Below are 19845 nucleotides of genomic sequence, written 5' to 3' on the forward strand. Positions count from 1 at the left end.
AATTATTTTTAGAAGAAAAGTAATATTTCCAGAATCTTAAAAACAAAATTGAGACTGAATCACTTTTAAATTATGCACTGTCGAAAAACGCTACCTTAATATTCATTTAGAAAAAGGAAAGATAAATATTAGTGAATTATTTAGAGCTGGGGAACCTTTCTAAAACTTTTTTTAGATGTATAAGAAGTCCAGAATAATCATTTTTGCTAAACAATGCCGGAGTTTTTGTTTAAATGATAGTGCTATCAACAAAGAGATCAATAATTCTATTATCTCCTGACAAAACTTTTTAAGCAGAAAAGCATTAAACAAAATACGAGAATGAAACGTGAAAAAAGAAGTATATACAACTTGATGTATTATGAAGTAATTGGCTAGCTAAGATATATCTTAATATTAGCGATGATTTTGAAGGTTTGTGTTGGAAAATAGGATCCTACATTTATAGAGCATCACATATAGCACAAATATTTTTGCTAGTCGACGATTATTAATAATTCTACTAATCTCTCTTTGAGAGGTACACATTTTTTATTATATATATATATATATATATTTTGAAAATATTTGGAAGGCATTGTAAGCTAATTTAACAGGCTAATTATGTTCGCGTTCGTCTAAATGAAAATAAAAATTAAATATACTTCCTTAAATAACAGATCTTTCAAATAACAATATAAAAAACAACATCATACTCTCCTAATAGAATCTCATTAAAAAAATTCGCAGGCAAGTAGCACATTAGTTTTAGAAGTTATAAACTATGTCTAATTCAACATTACAAGTCTATGGAGGAGATGAGATTACTGCAATTGTCATAGATCCTGGGTCCTACTCAACTAACATTGGGTATTCTGGCACAGATTGCCCCCAAGCTATTTTACCTTCAAGTTATGGCTATTATACTGGAGATAATGCTGAAATTACAAAATCAATTGGTAAAAAATCTAGTGATGAAAGTGAATCTGAAGAAAGTGATAGAAAGAGTGCCAGCATAGATGCTGGATCGAATACTTCTACTAATGAAACAGATGATAATGAAAACTCAAACAAGAGGGATAATTCGAACCATAGTACCAAAAGCAATGATTCAGAGAACTCCTCCAAAGATAAAGATAAAGATAAAGATAACGAGAAATCTTCAGATATAACTGGAGCTTATAGAGATGCCCAAAGACAAGAAAAAAACTCGAGGATTGTTTTTGACGAACCAAGTCTTACTTATCCTAGATCTGACTATCAAGTTAAACGAATTATTGAAAATGGTATGGTTGCCGATTGGGATATAGCAGAAGAACAATGGTCTTGGGCTTTAAGGGAAAAATTATATATGGACTCATTTAAAGGTATTCCAGCTCTACTGACAGAACCTGTTTGGAATACCGTACAAAATAGAAAAAAATCTTTAGAAGTTCTTTTGGAGAAAATGGAATTTGAAGCTTGCTATTTGACTACAATTCCCACAAATGTGTCATTTGCCGCTGGGAAGCCAAATTGTTTAGTGGTTGACGTAGGACATGATACCTGCAGTGTTAGCCCTGTTATTGATGGGATGACTTTAACGAAGAGCGTAAGAAGGAATTTCTTTGCAGGACGATACTTAAACAGATTGTTAGAGAATTATATTAAACCAAGAGAAATAATACCTTTGTTTATGGTAGAAAAAAGGCGCCCCGAATTTAAACGTAAAATTTTTGATTTCAATATTGATCCATCAGTCATATCTTATGCAAATGACCATCAATTTTTCCAAGAATGTAAAGAAACTTTATGCCAGATATATCCAAATAATTCATTTTTAGCGAACGTCAAGGATGAATTAGAATCATCGGCAAAAAGATCTATTGAAGCTCCATGGGGTGAAAAAATAGAATTCGATAATATGACTCGTTTTGGATTTGCTGAGGAGTTATTTAATCCAAATGAGTCAAACATACCTGATAATTGGAACACATCAAAAGATGGGATTGTTGAAACATGGCATAACGATTATATTCCATTGAAGAGAAATAGACCCAATACAAATATAAAGGATAAAGAAAATAATAATAATGGAAACAATAATAATGACGAGACATCGAAAGAGCACACTGCAGATGCCATTCTGGCTCCAACCAATGCTGATACTCCATCTGAAAATATCAATGAGAACGGTAAAAGATCAATCGAAGATGGCGAAAATGTTGATGTTCCAAAAAAAAGCGATAAAAAGGATATTGACAACATCATACCTGGTATCGCAGATTTGGTGGAAGCAACAGTCAATTCTAGTGATGTTGATTTACGTGCAACTCTTGCTCATAATGTAATTTTAACAGGTGGAACATCCTTAATTCCAGGTCTTGCTGATAGACTAATGTATGAATTGAATAAAAAACTACCTGCTTTAAAGTTTAGAATTTTATCTTCTGGTCATAGAAGAGAAAGAAAATATCAGGCTTGGTTAGGTGGTAGCATTTTAACTAGTTTAGGGACATTTCATCAATTATGGGTTGGTAAAAGGGAATATGAAGAAGTAGGGCCAGATAGATTATTGAAAGATAGATTTAGATAATTTTTTGCTAGATTATATATTTATATAATTGTATCATAATAATAACACAAACATAATAGCCAATCTATCTTTTGCCAACTTGGGATTTTTTAGTAAACTAAAGTATGAGAATTCAATATATTTAAAACAACAAATAAATTACAATTTTTACCAAGGTAACAAACTAAAAGTACATATAAATGTGTAATATTAAAGTAAGGCATATATATATATATATGAAATCAAAATGTATAAAACAGTAAGATAAACAGAAATATATTAATTGGGTATAAAAAAGTCTTTAATAGATTACTTTCCGTTACCAAATTTAAGAAAGGGAATGCTCTACTCTACCTAAAGCAGCTTTTATCTTCATACCAATACGAGTACTTAATTCATAATCTCCAGCATAATTAATAGCCCTTGTCAACCATTCTTTATCTTCTTCTAATCCATCAATGCCTTTTAGTTTCCAATTAAATAACGCACGCTCATATAAGGCACTTGGGTATAACCATGGGTCTTCAGCTTTTTTGACATAGACAACTTTCCCATTTACCAGACTAAAAAATTCCGGTAACACTCGAACGTCTAAAATATCACAACCTTCTTTGATATCACCTAATCTTCTTAAAACCAAAGAAACAAGGAAATTTTTAACTAATTCTGCGTCTTTATCCTTTGCATCAATAGCTGGATTACGATATTCAGTAATAACCCTCTTTGCTATGTTGACATTTTTTAATGACATTCTATTGAAACTATTATAGAAATAAGAAAGTTCATATACGGGCGAATTAGCAATTGAATCTAAAGGTTCATCTAAGCTTAACAAATCCTTAATTTGATTGTATTGAGTTACTTTTCTAGAAACAAATTTATCGAAGGGTAAGTTTCTTTGTTTAAAAGTTCTTTTTCCCAAATATTCTGGAGCTTTGAAAATCAACTCTGTAGCACGTTCTTTATAAAATTCTGCTTTATCATATTTTTCAATTCCTAGTTCATGACATCTCCATAATTCTAAATAGCAAGCCCCTGCAAAAAAGGAATACAAAGCATGAGACCAATCACTAACATCAATTAAAAACAATAAATCTTCTGCAGCTCTTTCAAATTCACGTAAATGAACTAAGGTAATTGCTCTTTCGAAAACAAATAAAGCTTTAACTTGTCTCATTTGAATAGTTGTAACATCAATTGAATCCATTAATTCTACAGCTTCTTCTAATTTCCCATTACTAGCCAATAATTTAGCTTCATTTAACAACCATAAGGCACTATTTGGGAAAACAGCTCTTGTTTTTAAAACTGCTTGTTCTAAAATTTTTCCTCCATTCAATAGTGTATCTTCATCTAATTGATCTATTTCGCTCAAGTCAGCATTTAGATCTGTAGTATGATTTGATTTTTGTACTTTATCAGATACTTCATTTTCATCTTCAGATCCTTTTTCAGAATTCTCTAATGAAGGAGTGATCTTTTTTGCTGGAATATCGAAATCTGAATCAGTGAATTGATAAGGACCATCATAATATAGCATTAAACCTAACAAACTAATGCAACCATGAACATTTCTTGATTGAGTAGCATTCCATAATAAGCGTAACCCTTCAATTCTTGAACTTTTAAACCCAACAACGGATAAAACTGCTCCAATTGCAGGTGGAATCAAAGAAAGAACTACTTGTAAGATACCATAGCATAAGCTAACACCAGAAGAGATAAATTCATCAACAGTTGAAACTTGTTTACCATTAATCGAATCACTAAATGTCTTTTTTTGATTATTCAAAGATAATTTTTTAAATGCTGCTAAACCTAATTCATCTCTAAATCTTTCATTTGAAGGTGAGTTACCAATATGCTCTCCCTTTAATCTTTCATTTCTCATTTCTTGAATCATTTCTATATAAGTTGAAATTTCTTCATCATTTTTTTCCTCCTCTGTTAATTCATATGGGAGATCAATAAAAGGGAATTCACTAGTCTCTGAGTTATTTTTTTTCTCCTCTTCAATTTTCCTCATATTTTCAAAAATCTCTTGCAACATAAAATAAACCTTTCTTAATTTATATAGAGCCTTTGCAGTCTCAATAACACTCTCACTAAAGATCATTAATAAAGCATGCAATAGACAAGATTCCGTGTAAGTGACTGCATATAAGGTACCTGGAGCATAAGAAGAACTTGATTTTAGATTTAACTTTTCAGAATTCTCTTTACTTTTCAAAGATAATTCTTCAGCTCTTGCCAAAGTTTCAGAAGCTTTTTTCATTTCATCCATTTCAAAACCTAAAGTTGCCTCTAAGAATTCAATAACACCTCTTGCTAGAACCGTACTTGTTTCTACAGTGTCAGCCTGATTATCAGCCTGATCTAACAACAATAAACCTTGTTCTGGTTTATCATCAAGAACAAAATCCATTGCCTTTAAAGACGTTTCAAATGTTAAAGTTTGTTTTAATAAAAGTTTTGATTTTTCCAATTGAGTCAATTCAATGACTGGCTCTTCACGAGCTCCCGTGATTGCACTGAGTAGATTGGAAAACATTGTTGGTGCTATTTTTAATTTTTGCTTTTTTCTTTCGAGATTGTTAATTTCCAACTTGATAAGTAGTAAACTATTAATACTTGTTTAAATTTATCCTTTTATAAGGACAGATTTTGTCGTGTCAGGGGAATTCACCCCACGAGAACCCCTAAACCGTAATTTCTCGGAATTCGCGTATCAAAATTAATAAAAAAAATCACATTTTTTTATTCATAGGTATGCTTTGAATATATGTATTTAAAAAATTAATTATGTGTATAAATAATAATAGGTCATTAAAAAAAGAGGTATCTATAATTCTACGTTTTTCATCTCACGCTTAATATGTTTCATCTCTTGTTTCATTAGTTTCTTTTCATGCTGTTTTAATTTTTTCAAATGAACAGAATTTGTAACACCATAACCATCAGCACTTAACCAAACGTTTTGGTTAATTTCTGAAGGTAACTTTCTACCGTATAAACATTGATCTACAAGCCACATCCCCACTATAAAAGATCTTCGGGTTAGTGTTCCGTCTTTACGTGTATCGACCATTTGATATATCTGTTTTAATAAGTCATCTGAAATCTTTGATCGTTGCCAAATATCTTTGACCACCAAATTTAATATTAAGCCTTCTTCCGGTAATTTTATGGAATGCTTACTGGAATGATTATTATAATTAATATCAAGATATGTATCATGCGGTTTATTTTTTATCAATCCATCTTTATCGATTATTATCTTTGGTGGTAATGGCCTGCCCTTTTTCTCATCATCTGATAAAGCTTTATCAATTGAAAATACTGGTTTCTTGTTCGAGATTAAATTCTCCCACCAAGGTAAAAGAGTAAGGTATTGGTATCTGTTAGTTACCCATACACCTTCGTATCTTTTCCTTTCCATAGGGGTTAAAAAAGTATTATCTTGATGAGATTTCCATGGTTTATCTTCATTAAATATTTGTTTACGATGATTATGATGAGCACGATGATGAATAGGATTTGCATTTGCATTTGCATTTGTCTTGGGTAATCTTGCTTTGCTATTTTTGGCTACTTGATTTAATGAATTTGTAATAACATTTGATTTATTCGAAGTTCCAGATAATATATGTCTATGGTGATGTTTTCTAGAAGATATTGTTAACATTTGAGGAGAAGTATTCCCTCCACTAGATATGGAAGCTGAATCTATTGAAGGAATAAAATTCTCTATTTTATTTTTAATACGATCTCTCTTTCTTTGTTTATATAATCGGTGATGGTATTTCTTACTATTAGTTGAAGGCGGAAATTTATTATTAAATGGAGTGTCATTCATCATAGTGGCATCTATTTGGCCATTTATTGAAGAATCTCCATGATAGGTGGAATAAGGAGACGATATTGAAGACAGGGATTCAGATGAATCATTTGAATAAAATCGTTTCGAGGTATCTGAATTCATAGAAGAATAATCTCTTTCATCATCTCCATCGTCATCATAATAATCAGAGTCTGAATCAGAGGAAGGCAATGATTCATGCTTATGATGAGTGGAATTCGAATCATTACTAAAAGAATTTCTCATTGGGAAAATTAATAATTCAGGAGTGTTCTTAGTGGCCTTGACGCCAATAGCACCTACTTTTTGTAAATTTCTTTTCAGTTTAAAACGAGAAATTTTCAAATTAGAATTGGAAGATGAATTTTGATGATCTAAATTATTGATTCTCTTGTTATGCTTGTACAATTCCTTATCTGTTCTCAAAGTAGATCTTAGTTTCAATTTCGAAGGGTAGTCATTCTGCAATGGAGAGTCTGGTAAAGGTGGTGAATTGCTACCTATGATGGTGCTTACAGTGTTTGGTGATGATGAGGTAGTCGATTTCGTAGTAGGGGTATAAGGTATGGCAATGGAGTTGGCAGTGCTTACAGTGGTGGTAGTAGTATTAGGTATTGAAAGAGATGGCTTTCTTCTTAATAGAGTGGTATCATCAGTAGAATATAGTTTTGAGAAATCTGGGGTTGTAAAACGAGAAGAAGGTGTGTTAGAAGAAGATACATCTATCAACTTCGATGGATCTTTGTGAAAAATAGCCTGTGCAGCACTAACGGAAGGATCGTTAGTAGAACCTAGTGGTGAAGTTGGGGGGACTCGTCTTCTACGGTCTTGTTTCCTAAGAGGTTTGGTGGGAGGCATTCTTTTTTTTATTTTTTTTTTGGTTTTGAACTAATAGTTTATGATTATTAGGGGTTGATGATGAGATGCTGGCATTTGCAGGAATCGGTAGATGGATTCAGGTACTCTTTAGTATTTTTTTTATTTTTTTAATTCACTCTAGTGGAGATAAAAATTGTTGTGTGATGAAGAAGGTAATTTAAGTTTACTTTAACAGCAAAGACATCGATGAAGTACTAAGAGAGTAATATAATTGTCAATATTTATCCAGATAAATAAATAAATTCATTTGAGATTTCTAATTATCGGTAAGATTCAATTAATGCGGCAGTTTCCTGAATGGGCAAACCCCGAGCCGAAATGAAAAAAAATCGCAAAAGGGGAATTTTAGAGGGAAATGAATTCGTAAAATTAAACTTACATTGAATTGAAATGAAAGTTAAATGAGTATTTTAGCAAAAAAAACATGTCGTAACAAAGTACTGCATCAATCAATTGATATAACGTGGTGGCACACAAGATAGTAGAAGAAAAAAAATGACAGAACAGATTAGCCATAAAAAAAGTAACGAAGGGAATCCCCGTGCAAACACGCAGAGTTCAGAACAACAAAAACGAGAACGCCGACGTCAATTAAAAGAATTCTACAAATTAGAAAACCCTCCTAAAAAACAGGAAGCTGATACAGATTCTACTAGTTCGACCATACTTGAGAGTTCCATTGAACCTGACACCACAATACCTGCTTCAACAACACCCACCATCAAAGATCATACTTTCCAGTGGTTATTGCATACTCACAATTCATTGCTTCAGAAGGAACTTGAAAGTAACAATGCCATTAAAAATACTATCTACGAAAACTACGTAGACTTGGTTAAAGTCCATGAATTGCTTGCCATAAAATCAGCTCGTCAATCGCATGTCTCTGAACTAGAATCGATCTTAAACGAGATTATGGAGTAACACTTCTATTGCTCTTCATTTTTTTATACATCCCCCATAGCATGATTCTGACACCAACTACTAGCATCACCATATCGCGTTTATATTCACATATTTAATTATATAGACATCAAATACTCTACAGACCTCCTTCCTCGATTACAATCATCAAAAACATTCAAGCACCAAACGCCCTCAATGCAATGCACCCTACCTTATTTTTGACTTTTTTTTCCATTTTTAATGGAATAAGAATGTGGAACTCCTTACTGTTGCTATGGCTACTAAGGGAAATAAATAACCGGAACAGGTATTTCAGGTGCACCGTCACCTGACACTTACATAAGCATCTTAAGAAAGTTAACACCGTAACCCTTCAAAATTCAAACTTCAATGCTTGACTCTAGTACACACTACCTTGAATTGCAAAAACACAGTCTATTATAGCCCACTTTATACTACTAGACATTATTATATACAATTTTTCCAAGACTATACGTCACCACTTTTTTTCAGCACGTGCCGGCATTCCTTGCGGTCGGCTTATGTGAAATACTCATATATAAATACCATATATTTAGCGCATGCCAAAAACATCGAGCCGAGTTCCGAATCTGCAATTATATACTAATACTAATATTATTCCTATAATATAATATATTATAATATTCTTATACTATATTATACATACTTCATTACAAGTTCTAGACATTATTAAACCATCAGGTACTGTACCACACGGAACTTCCGATAGAAAGGAAAAAATTTTTACCATTAAGATACTATTAATATAATATATTTTATTTGAAATAAAAAAAAAACCCCAAAAAAAAACCAAATTAAGTTAGTATACATATTTTCATAAGCCACTCACCATGAGTGCCCCTACATTATCACATATACATGCTCAAAGGCATGCTGCACAGTCCCAGAGAAGAAAGTCTCGTTCTGCGGCAAGTACTATCACTTCAAACACTAATACAACCACCCCATCCATCAATATTACACCGTCATCCTCATCATCCACTCCATCCTCTACGCCACGTCTAAGCTCTAACTCGAATAAAAGCTCACCAAAGGTTCATAATAGGAACTTGGCTAATAATGCCTTTGCTATAGACTCCTTAAAATCTCCGGTGTTTCCGTTCGAAAAACAGATTACCGATATACCTATAGATTTGAACCCTGTTTTACATACTGCTACCATGTCTGCTTATCTAAGGCTGGCCGAGCCTGTTTTATTCTTACAAGGGTTTTGTAATTCTAAGAATTCTAAACAGAATAGAAATGAAAATTCTGCACCCGCTATATTAAGAGGAGCGTTAATATTACGGTTTAATAAAACTACTAAACTTAAAAGTATTTCTTTGAATTTTAAAGGTGAATCAAGAACTGATTGGCCAGAAGGCATACCGCCCAAAAAGACAGAGTTTGTAGAAATCTCTACAATCGTCAATCATACCTGGCCTTTCTTTAATTTGAATTCAAACACTTTACCTAATTGTGCGTCGTCTTTATTCATACCCATTCAATCCTCTTCACATAATACAAACAATTGTAGCAATAACAATACCCTATCAAATAACATTCATAATTCTCCAAAGATTAATAATATTCTACCTCAACAACATTCTTTGATTTCAGATTTCTTATCTCATACATTTTCTCCGGCAAATTCCAATAGTTCTTCCGCATCTTCTTTAAATACAGCAGCCACAGATCATCCCATAGTTAATAACAATACAAATAATAATTGCAATAATGCAAATGTGAATTCAAATTCAAATGTAGATATTAATGTTTTTTATCCCGGTGATTATATTTATACTTTCGAACAACCTTTACCTGTTTCATACCCTGAATCTATTAGAGCTGATTTCGGTTATGTCGAATATAATTTAAATTTAATGGTCGAAAGAACTGGTGCATTCAAAACAAATTTAAACGCAAAAGTACCAGTAACTATTGTTAGAACTAATTCCGATACTTCTGTTGAAGAATCTGAACCTATCGCCATCTCAAGGGATTGGGAATCTCATTTACATTATGATATAGTCATTGCGTCTAAAGATATAATCCTTGATGCCTTCCTACCAATCAATTTCCATTTCCAACCTGTGGATAAAGTTTCTCTACATAGAATAAGAATTTATTTGACTGAAAATTTAGATTATTATTGTAAAGGTAAAAAAGTTCATCGTGTAGAACCAACGAAAAAATATTTATTAGCTGAACTAAATGGTCCTAAATTAAAAAATTTACCATCTACTACAAATTTTAATAAAGCTAAAAATAGAGGCAATTTATTATTGGATCATTCTTCGGGTGATTTGATCAATAAAGATTTCGAATTCGAAGTCTTTGTACCAAATCATTTCAATTCACATCAATCTTTACATCCAGATACCTCATACGATAAGATTAAATCAAATCATTGGATTAAAATCTCTCTAAGACTATCAAGGGTCATTGATGGGAAAACAAAACATTATGAAATTAGTATCGATTCTCCAATTCATGTATTACATAAACTATGCTGTCATGCAAATACCTTATTACCTTCTTATAATTCTCATTCTCATTCTCATTCTAATCATCACACAACAATTACAGATCAAACTCCATCCAATAATTATAACTCCACTCCGCCAGCATATCCTTTAATTACTCATGAGTCAAATATTTTTTTCCCGAAGGATGTCTTATCAAATGAAATAATTACAACTAATACTGATCAACTAGATACTACTCCACCATCCGACAAATCCTCGCACCACCATCATCACCACCATTATCATAATAATAATAATAATAATAGTAGCAATAGTGTTAATAGTAATAACAATATCAAGCTCCAAAATGGTAGAAGAGAAAGTATTCTTATATCTTCACCAAGATTAAAATCAAATATTTATCAGCCAGATATCCTATCAAGAAATCTAACTTCACCACAAGCTATCCCTTTATCACCAAATTTATCTCCTATATTATTACTATCACCAACTCAAAGTGATGACACATTACCACCTCCAGAATTTGATTTTTCAAAAGATGATACCATATCTTTAAGCAGTTCAGATTTATCTCCTTCTCTATCAAATAATATTAATACCACATCTACCACTAATAACAGCACTCCTTTACCAAAAAATCCTCCATCTTATATTGATTCGTTGAAAAATATTAATCATTCAAATAACAAGTCCACTGTTAACCATTCAACAAGTACAATTTCTTTATCACGAAATCATTCAAACAATTTACCAACCGTAACAACTACAACTGCTGTATCTCCAATCACATCGCCAGTAATTTCACCATCAAATAATCCATTTTTGAAGATAAACGATGCAAATTTTGATCCTTCCAATTTACAGACTTCTCTTTTTAAATCAAGCACACCAAATTTTCCTCCCTTAAGCTCCACTGCATCCCCCATTATGAATCAAAATAGTAATAATAGCAATGGTTGTAATAATTTACCTATAGATTTTAATAAAAATAGAAGAAGATCTATTCAAGATTCTTTACCTGCGACAATTAAATACGATAATTTTTCATTTGCTGATTTGAATGAAATTTTGAGTGAACATGAACTGGAAAATAATGAGTCAAACGATCTAGTAGAAGATTCGGTAGATCCAGAAACTTCTATGAATAGTGGTTTCACCCTAGATCCGAAATTTACTTCGTCAACTGAACAATTAAATCAAGATAGTATTGATCCTAAAAAATCAAATAATAATCATCCAACTTTTAATAAAGTCTTCACTCCATTAGATAGTATTGATCCTTTAGAAAATATTACAAACAATGATGATGAAGAAAATCGATGCCCTATTCAAGCTAATAGACCCACGCATAAAAAACAAGAATCTTCTGTAGATATAACTACCTTTTATGATAAAAGTTCGAATATTGATTGGCATCCATTACATCAAACAAATGAATTTCCAAATTCAAGCCAAAACTCAAACCGTCCAGCTACAAAACATTTAAGTTCAAATCCATTTGTTAACTATAATATTAATCAAAATTCAAACAAATCAGATTTGAATAAGATTCCAGAAGATGATGACCATAATTTAAACATTTCTCAACAATTGCAATCCACAATTCGTCGTTATTCTTTGGAAATTGCAAATGCAAGTACAACTCTAAATGATTTTAAAGATGTTTTACACAATTCACCAGGAACTGTTCAAAAAAATATTTCGGATAACATTTCCGATTTATCAGGTTACGATGATGCTTCATTATTACTATCTTCTAGGGGCGATAGTAATAGTAATCAAGAAACTTCATTGAATTCCGCAAGAAATTCCCATGAAAAGAAACACGTTGTTAAACAAACAAATATAAATGAATCTATACCACCTTTACTATGAATATAAAGGTCTTCAGAGACAAAAAAAATATTACAAAACCAAAAAAACAAACTTAAAATATAGTAAAAAAATTCTCCAAAAAAAAAAAACAAACCCACACAACAACTCATGTACTTTTTTTTATTAGACATTCATGTTATTTTTATTTTTTTTTTTAACATTTTTTTTTTAATTCTATTGTAAAGCATATTGTAAGATCTATCAATTAATATATGTATGTATATTCATATTTATGTATATCTATACAAGTATCTTATATATCAAAATTACCCTTTTTGATAACGAAAATATCGATGACAGCCATTGCAGCATATAGTCTATTTTCTGCTTCATCAAAAACAATTGAATGATCTCCATAAAATATATCATCTGTAACTTCTTCATGATGTCTTGGTAAACAATGCATAAAGATATAATCCTTGTTTGCGTTACTTGCAATATCTTGATTAATTTGAAAATTCTTAAATTGTTTTAATTTAGCTTCTTTTTCACTTTCTTCACCCATTGAAACAAAAGTATCAGTAACTAAAATATTTGAATCTTTTGCAGCGCTCATTGAGTCATGTGTAATTTCTAATTTCAAGTTCTTATTCCCACTAGATTGAATAATTTTTTCACCTTCATCAATAATTGATGGATCCATTTCAATACCTTGAGGAGTGGCAATGGAAACATTAATACCAAATTTTAAGCATGCAATGGCTAAATCATTAATAACATTATTAGAATCACCAACCCAAGTTAATTTTAAATCATTTAAGTTTGAGAATTTTTCCTTTATAGTCAATAAATCACAAATGGCTTGTAAAGGATGATATTTGTCACATAAGGAATTAATAATTGGAACTGAAGAATGTTTACATAATTGGTTGATTTCATCGTTTGTATTTACACGTGCGAAGATACATGAAACCATAGAAGATACTACTTTTGTTGTATCATAAAAGGATTCATTTACGCCTAATTGAATATCATCTTTACCTAAAAACATTGGTTGAGCACCAAAAAATGTGGCTGCACCTTCTGTGGAAATTCTTGTTCTTGTAGAACGTTTACTAAAGATTAATGCTACAGTTTGGCCTAATAGTTGATTATGATATTTTTGAAATTCATTTGAATTTTTATTTTTAAATATTTTTTTAAAATATTGAGCTCTTTCAACTAGAGTTTGAAATTCTTTATCGGTTAAATCTTTAATAGAAGTTAAATGTCTAGTTGTTGTGGTCATTATATTGTGATAATTGTGAGTTTGAGTGTTTGATTATAGGAGTGTTTGATATTTTTTTTGTATCTCTAAATAATGATGAAAGTTTGATATATTACAAAGCTTGTATATTTATATATAAATTTATTTAAAATTAACAAATTTTAATTAACATGGAAATCGTTATAGAAAGTGTGATATGAAAGTGTTTCTTTTTCAAAATGTTTTGATATGGAATATTATTTTTAATGGTAGGAGTTTGTAAATGGTAATTTGTGAGTATTAATTTTGTAAGTGGAAATTAAAAGTTTTAAAACTAAAAAAAACACAGTTGTAGTCATTAATTAAATCATGACGAATCTAGAAACGTTAATAATAATACCTTTTAATCTTAATATTGAATAATCAAGGTCTATTAAAATTTAATGATTCTATTCTAGATGCGTCATAAATTTTTCAGTCATTATTCAGTCACCAGTTTCCCTTTTCGGAGGGAGAGACAATTACAAAATGGAAAAGGAAACCAAAAGGTAACGCATAGAGAAATCCAAAAAGGGAAGGGCAAAAATGAGTCATAAAAAATTGAGTGATGATGATTTGGAAAAATAAATCGTGGCATATCCTAGGTCACAGATTTAATGGCGCGAATGATTTGTGTCGTCAAGTGTCACTTATAATGCAAGGACACAAATTCTTGAATGATCTTGCATTACGATTCATCCTTACCCTTTGGATAATCTCTATTTGATAATGGGATATGTTGTTGATTCAAAATATTATTGATATAATGTTTCATATTGGGTGATTGTGGGAGTTGTTGCTGTTGTTGTTGAAGTTGTTGAAGTTGTTGAAGTTGTTGTTGATTTTTTTTATTTTGAAATAAACTTTGCTTTCTATGATTGAATGAAATCTCTAGAGGAGTATTTTTATTATTATTTTTTAAACCTGGGATCGGTTCCATACCATCTTCTGGATAAGTTTCACTTTCGTCATCATCGTCATCATCGTCATCATCTTCAGCATACCCATCATCGGTATCTACATTCGTGACGCCTAATTCCTTGAATATGGAATCCATATTTGAAGTCTGTTGAGCAGTTGTTGGAGATGCATTTTGTTGAATGATATTATTTGTACTATCATTTTGTTGTTGTAAAAGTGCGGAAGTCAAATCATTAGAAGATTGAGCGTTTAAAAAGAATTGGAAAAGTGAAGAATCAATACGATTGACAGGATTATTTTCCATATGATCACAAGTGTTTGAGTAAATATTGAATTGATCCAGATCTGTGTTTATATTGACGTTGGAATTTTTCTTTAACAAGTTTATACCACTCAATACTTTTATATTAATCTTGTTGAAATTTGTAATATTTTCAAAATAATCTGAAACACCAGGTGTGGTTGCAGTTGTTGAAGTGTTTGTTGTATTCTGTTGTAAATTGAAGAAATTTGATAATTTTTCAATTAATAAGGGAATATTTGCTTGTAAATCTACGGAATTAAAAATTGGGATATAAATGAATTTCAACCAGTTGAAAAGATTATCCTTTATCGAATGTAACGTGAAATTATCCAAATTATTATTATCGATAATATAATTGGAAATGTTAATGAGACAAATGGAATGGATCTTGATGATGGGTAATGGAAATAGATGTAAGACTGATATATAAGGAGGGTAAGACGGTGGTGAAGGAGAGACAGTTATAAAAGTGTAGAAATCGTTCAAGATTGTGGAGCTGAGAATGGCTTTTTCTGCAGAAGTGTTCTGAATGGTGGACATTGATAAGAGATGAATGAGTTTTTTAAAAGTGGACAAGATAGGGGTATCTGAATCTGATTGTGATGAAGGCAGAGTAGTTGATTGAGTCGTGATGATATTTACAATCGTGGGGTCCTCTTCAACGTTTCTTGGCAATTGATGATTGGAAAACGTGATGAACAGCGATTCCAAAAATAATAACGAAGGTGAACGTTTCGTTAAGTTATTGAAAAGAGTAGTAGTGAACTGTTTATTGTTTATTGACATGAAATACCAAATAGCAATCGCATAAGCATTTTGAATCAAATCAGACGGTGGAGAAATGGCAATGATGATTTGAGATAACTTAAACAACTTATACTCATCAAGACAAGACCAATTGAATTGAATCACATATAGTTTGATTAACAAAAGTAAAGACGAATTGGCAATATATGAATCGGTTTTAAGCATGGGTTTAAGGGAAAGCGGCAAGATTTCCACCAAAGAGTTATGCAATGTGAAAAATCGATCAATCGCAGAATCGACATGAGCATTTAAAGTCTTGTAATTATTTTTGAAAATGTTGGAAAGCAAAAATTGAGGATAATACGAATAGAATTTGTTTAAAGTCAAATGGTTGGACAACAGTTGTAAATTCAATTCATTGGTCCAATGTTCATCTGTTTGTGGCGGTAATGGATTTTGAAGCAATTCTTGGAACCCAGGCTGTAATTGTCTTGGTGGTAAAGGTTTTTGGTTGGCCAAAGAATTTTGAAGAGATGTTAGTTTTTGTTCCAACATCTCAGTATAACCTTTAGGTAACCCACGACGAGATAGTTTATGAGTAGTTTGACAATTGAAATTGATCTTCCGACAATTGGTACAATGAGGAATTAGACCATCACATTTGATCTTCTTGAGACGGCATCTATCACAAGCTTGTGAATGACGACGACCGGTTGGTATTGTGGCTAAAGGATTTGTGGTGTTTGTATTTCCCGAATTATTTGTGGCGCTCAAATTAGCGACGTCGCTGTCACCAACACTATTTGTGACGCTGACGCCGATATTAGTGTCGCTACCTGCGGAATTAGTGTCGCTGCGCATATCACGTGGCACAGAGAGGTCACGTGGGATAGTCTCGTCACGTGTGCGGGTGTGTGGGTGTGCTTGCAACACGTGGTACGGCACGTGATGTTCCGGGCGGCCGTACTTGCGTTTCTTCTGTGCTTGCATTTGTTTGGTGGCGTGGTGCTACGGGGCTGCGGGGCGTGAGGGCCTAGGCCTTATATACGACGGACGAAGGCAACTCCGAGCCGGTGGGCGTGCGGCGTGACCGAAGGATTTTGCGGGGAAAAAATAAATGCGGGGGAGGCTATGCGGGTAACGTGCAGGTGGTGCCTGTCGGAAGAGGCGGGCCGTTTCGGGCCGTGCCGGGCCGTGCCGGGCCGTGCCGGACCGAGAGTTGCCGAGGGAATTTTCCGTGTGGGGTGATATTTCTTGTTGATTATCACGTGCTAGGTGCACGGGTGGGATAAGGCGGTGCACGGATGGAGCGGTGTCACGTGCGGGCGCATTCTGGTGCACGGGTGTTGATGTTCCTCGGTATGGTAGCGCCGTGTGTTTGTGTTTTTTTTATTATTTTTTTTTTATTTTTTTTTTTCTTTTTTCTTTCAATTCGCGTTTACAAAAGATGTCTATCGATTTCTATACATACATTAATATGCATACATATGCATATACATATACATATACATACATACAAATATATAAATATATAAACCAGTTTTATCATCATAATCTACATTTTCGGCTTCCCTATGAAAACCCAAGCCCATATCGCATTCTAGAAATGGAAAAACCATTCCATGATATCCATATAACAACCACAGGTATTACCTCCTCACAAATATCAACAAATATTAATAAAATTATACTTTCCCTAGGAGGTACACTTTCCAAAGATTTAAGACCAAATATCAACATTCTCATTGTGGATTTATCCAATACAGATAATGATGTAACAAAAAGTCAGAAATTCAATTACTCGATAAAACATAGATTCGATATCATCTTTCTGGATTATCAATCTCTCGTCACCATCCATCAACTGTGGTTGAGAGGTGATGACATTTCCATGTCTGATCATTCGAATTTTGCTAGTTTGAAAAATACTAAACAAAGAATGTTGGCTGTTTTGAGATCTCGGTATTCTATAAAACCATTACAAAATTATATCATCTTCATAGGGAGACTCTCCACAGAAGCTGCCGCTCATCTCCCAATTATTCAGCCATCCTTTAAAGAGTTATGTATTGAATTGGGAGCAGAAAAGGTAAACACATCGTATTTCCCTCGAGATTGTAATCAACTTTTGAAAACCCCATATTCCAAAATCATCTTTATAGCAGATTCACTTCATGGTGAAAGAATAAAAGCAGCTCGTTTACAATCTATCCCCCTGGTGCATTACAAGTGGATCTTGGATTGCAATAAAAGAGGAGCTCCTATTCCTTTCGATCCGTCATATCTATTGGATAACCCTACTGTATTGCAATCCGATTTCAAATCTATAGCTGCAAATATTTGTGATTGGTCCTCATCAACACACTCATCATCATATACAATCTCTTCCTCTTTACAATCAACTCGTCCAATTACTTTGAAAAAAGATAAAAATGTTAAACGTTTATATCAAAATGCCTTGGCAAGAGAAGTTTCATCACCAATAACTTCTCCACATTTACCTCAACAGACTACATTAGCAACATCACCTTCTTCCAATCCCACTTTCAATTCAGATCCTTCTCTTCTCACTCATCCTCGCAGAGAGAATAATTTATTTGAAAATTGTCATTTTTTCATTCATAATTCTTTTAATTCAAAACAATCTAAGATATTATCGAAAATTATTTTAAATAATAATGGTAATATAATAACATCCCATAATGCATTCGATAAAGATGAAAAATTCAATTTTATTATCATTCCATTTAATTTACCCTTTAATCAAATCAACCTGCCTTCAATGTCACATACAAATTTCATTACAGAATTCTTTATTGAACGATGTTTACATTATAAAAATTTCATTTTCCCCATAGATTGTTGGTCAAAACCTTTATTCCATACTTTGGAATTCCATCTCCTATCTAACCCTAATATTATGCATAATGGTTCTTCATTAACTATTGCCATCACCGGGTTCCAAGGTGTAGAATTATTACATTTAACAAAGCTATTGAATCTATTAACTTCTCATCCCACAAATATTAATTTCCAAACAGTTTTAAATAAAAATACAGATTTATTAATTGCAAATTTATCAGTATTCAAATCAATCAAAAATAATAGAAATTTAAAACCTTGGCAAAATAAATATAAATCTTTATTCATAGATGATAACCTTTCAAATTCAAGAAATTCCATTTCTACTGAATCATTAAAGAAAAAGATAGAATTCGTAAGAGATATTCACAAGATCCCTGTGATTTCCCCGGCTTTTATCATTAATTTATTAGAAAAGACTTTTGAATTGAAGGAGCCATCAAATCTTCTCTACTCTTGTATTATAAATCCAGATTGGTGCATTTATTGTTCAAGTGGTAACGTAGATGATTATAAAGTGAAACTTCAATTAAATGATATATCTTTATCTGCTTTAACATCAACTTCTACTTCTTCTTCACAACAACAATCATACAAATCACAATCTTGGAAAGAGTTGCACCCTATTTCAACTCTACCAACAATAAAACAAACTGGACGTGAATTAATTGAAAAATTTATTCAATCTCCTACTACTGCTACGACTACTAAACAATCCCTTAAGATAATTCACAATTCATCTTCCAATATTATAGAAACTCCGAATATCATCTATTCGGCCGAACGAAAGAGACTCCCATCTTATTCGGCCGATCAATTACGTCAAAATATTTCCACTACTCCAGATTTATCTTACACCAATACAAATATAAAACGTACAAAAATTACTTTATCTAAAGATCAAACTATCATATCAAGATCTTCAAGCTGGGGTAGAATGATGGAAAACGATTCAATGACAACTTCACTTCCACTTTCAAATAATGGTGATGATAATTTTACAAATTCTTTTAAAATTTCAAATAATTTAAATAATGATGATCATTTACCACATACTCAAATCACTTATGGTATTTCTCCAACCAAAAGAGTAAATGATGAAACTTCAAAATTGAAAAGATTAACAAGACATCAAATTAAAGAATTACGTAAAGATTTTAAAAAATAAGCGATACCATTTTATCTTATTCCATATTTATCACCTTTATAAAATTTTATTTATAC

The 19845-nt window shown here is 32.1% G+C and overlaps 8 protein-coding genes across 8 annotated transcripts; 4 read left to right on the top strand and 4 right to left on the bottom strand.

Annotated features, from left to right (window-relative positions):
• Positions 1 to 763: 763 nt before the first annotated feature.
• Positions 764 to 2554, top strand: ARP4 (Arp4p; the record flags this gene model as incomplete). The annotated part of the gene is made up of 1 exon (XM_004180500.1): positions 764 to 2554. One exon carries the CDS (start codon positions 764 to 766, stop codon positions 2552 to 2554), a length of 1791 nt encoding a protein of 596 aa, XP_004180548.1.
• A 307-nt stretch (positions 2555 to 2861) lies between these two features.
• Positions 2862 to 5084, bottom strand: TBLA0D05370 (uncharacterized protein; the record flags this gene model as incomplete). Its single annotated transcript, XM_004180501.1, has 1 exon — positions 2862 to 5084. The coding sequence occupies one exon, from the start codon at positions 5082 to 5084 to the stop codon at positions 2862 to 2864; it is 2223 nt and encodes a 740-aa protein (XP_004180549.1).
• Positions 5085 to 5375: 291 nt separating this feature from the next.
• On the bottom strand, positions 5376 to 7250 carry TBLA0D05380 (uncharacterized protein; the record flags this gene model as incomplete). Its single annotated transcript, XM_004180502.1, has 1 exon — positions 5376 to 7250. The coding sequence occupies one exon, from the start codon at positions 7248 to 7250 to the stop codon at positions 5376 to 5378; it is 1875 nt and encodes a 624-aa protein (XP_004180550.1).
• Positions 7251 to 7766: 516 nt separating this feature from the next.
• VPS51 (Vps51p) lies at positions 7767 to 8195 on the top strand (the record flags this gene model as incomplete). Its single annotated transcript, XM_004180503.1, has 1 exon — positions 7767 to 8195. One exon carries the CDS (start codon positions 7767 to 7769, stop codon positions 8193 to 8195), a length of 429 nt encoding a protein of 142 aa, XP_004180551.1.
• An 854-nt stretch (positions 8196 to 9049) lies between these two features.
• Positions 9050 to 12562, top strand: TBLA0D05400 (arrestin C-terminal domain-containing protein; the record flags this gene model as incomplete). Its single annotated transcript, XM_004180504.1, has 1 exon — positions 9050 to 12562. The coding sequence occupies one exon, from the start codon at positions 9050 to 9052 to the stop codon at positions 12560 to 12562; it is 3513 nt and encodes a 1170-aa protein (XP_004180552.1).
• A 253-nt stretch (positions 12563 to 12815) lies between these two features.
• Positions 12816 to 13790, bottom strand: ARG3 (ornithine carbamoyltransferase; the record flags this gene model as incomplete). The annotated part of the gene is made up of 1 exon (XM_004180505.1): positions 12816 to 13790. One exon carries the CDS (start codon positions 13788 to 13790, stop codon positions 12816 to 12818), a length of 975 nt encoding a protein of 324 aa, XP_004180553.1.
• Positions 13791 to 14475: 685 nt separating this feature from the next.
• On the bottom strand, positions 14476 to 16749 carry SIP4 (Sip4p; the record flags this gene model as incomplete). The annotated part of the gene is made up of 1 exon (XM_004180506.1): positions 14476 to 16749. One exon carries the CDS (start codon positions 16747 to 16749, stop codon positions 14476 to 14478), a length of 2274 nt encoding a protein of 757 aa, XP_004180554.1.
• A 616-nt stretch (positions 16750 to 17365) lies between these two features.
• Positions 17366 to 19789, top strand: DPB11 (protein kinase activating protein DPB11; the record flags this gene model as incomplete). The annotated part of the gene is made up of 1 exon (XM_004180507.1): positions 17366 to 19789. The coding sequence occupies one exon, from the start codon at positions 17366 to 17368 to the stop codon at positions 19787 to 19789; it is 2424 nt and encodes an 807-aa protein (XP_004180555.1).
• Positions 19790 to 19845: the final 56 nt, after the last annotated feature.

This window comes from Henningerozyma blattae, chromosome 4, assembly GCF_000315915.1.
Source record: "Henningerozyma blattae CBS 6284 chromosome 4, complete genome".
NCBI lineage: Eukaryota > Fungi > Ascomycota > Saccharomycetes > Saccharomycetales > Saccharomycetaceae > Henningerozyma > Henningerozyma blattae.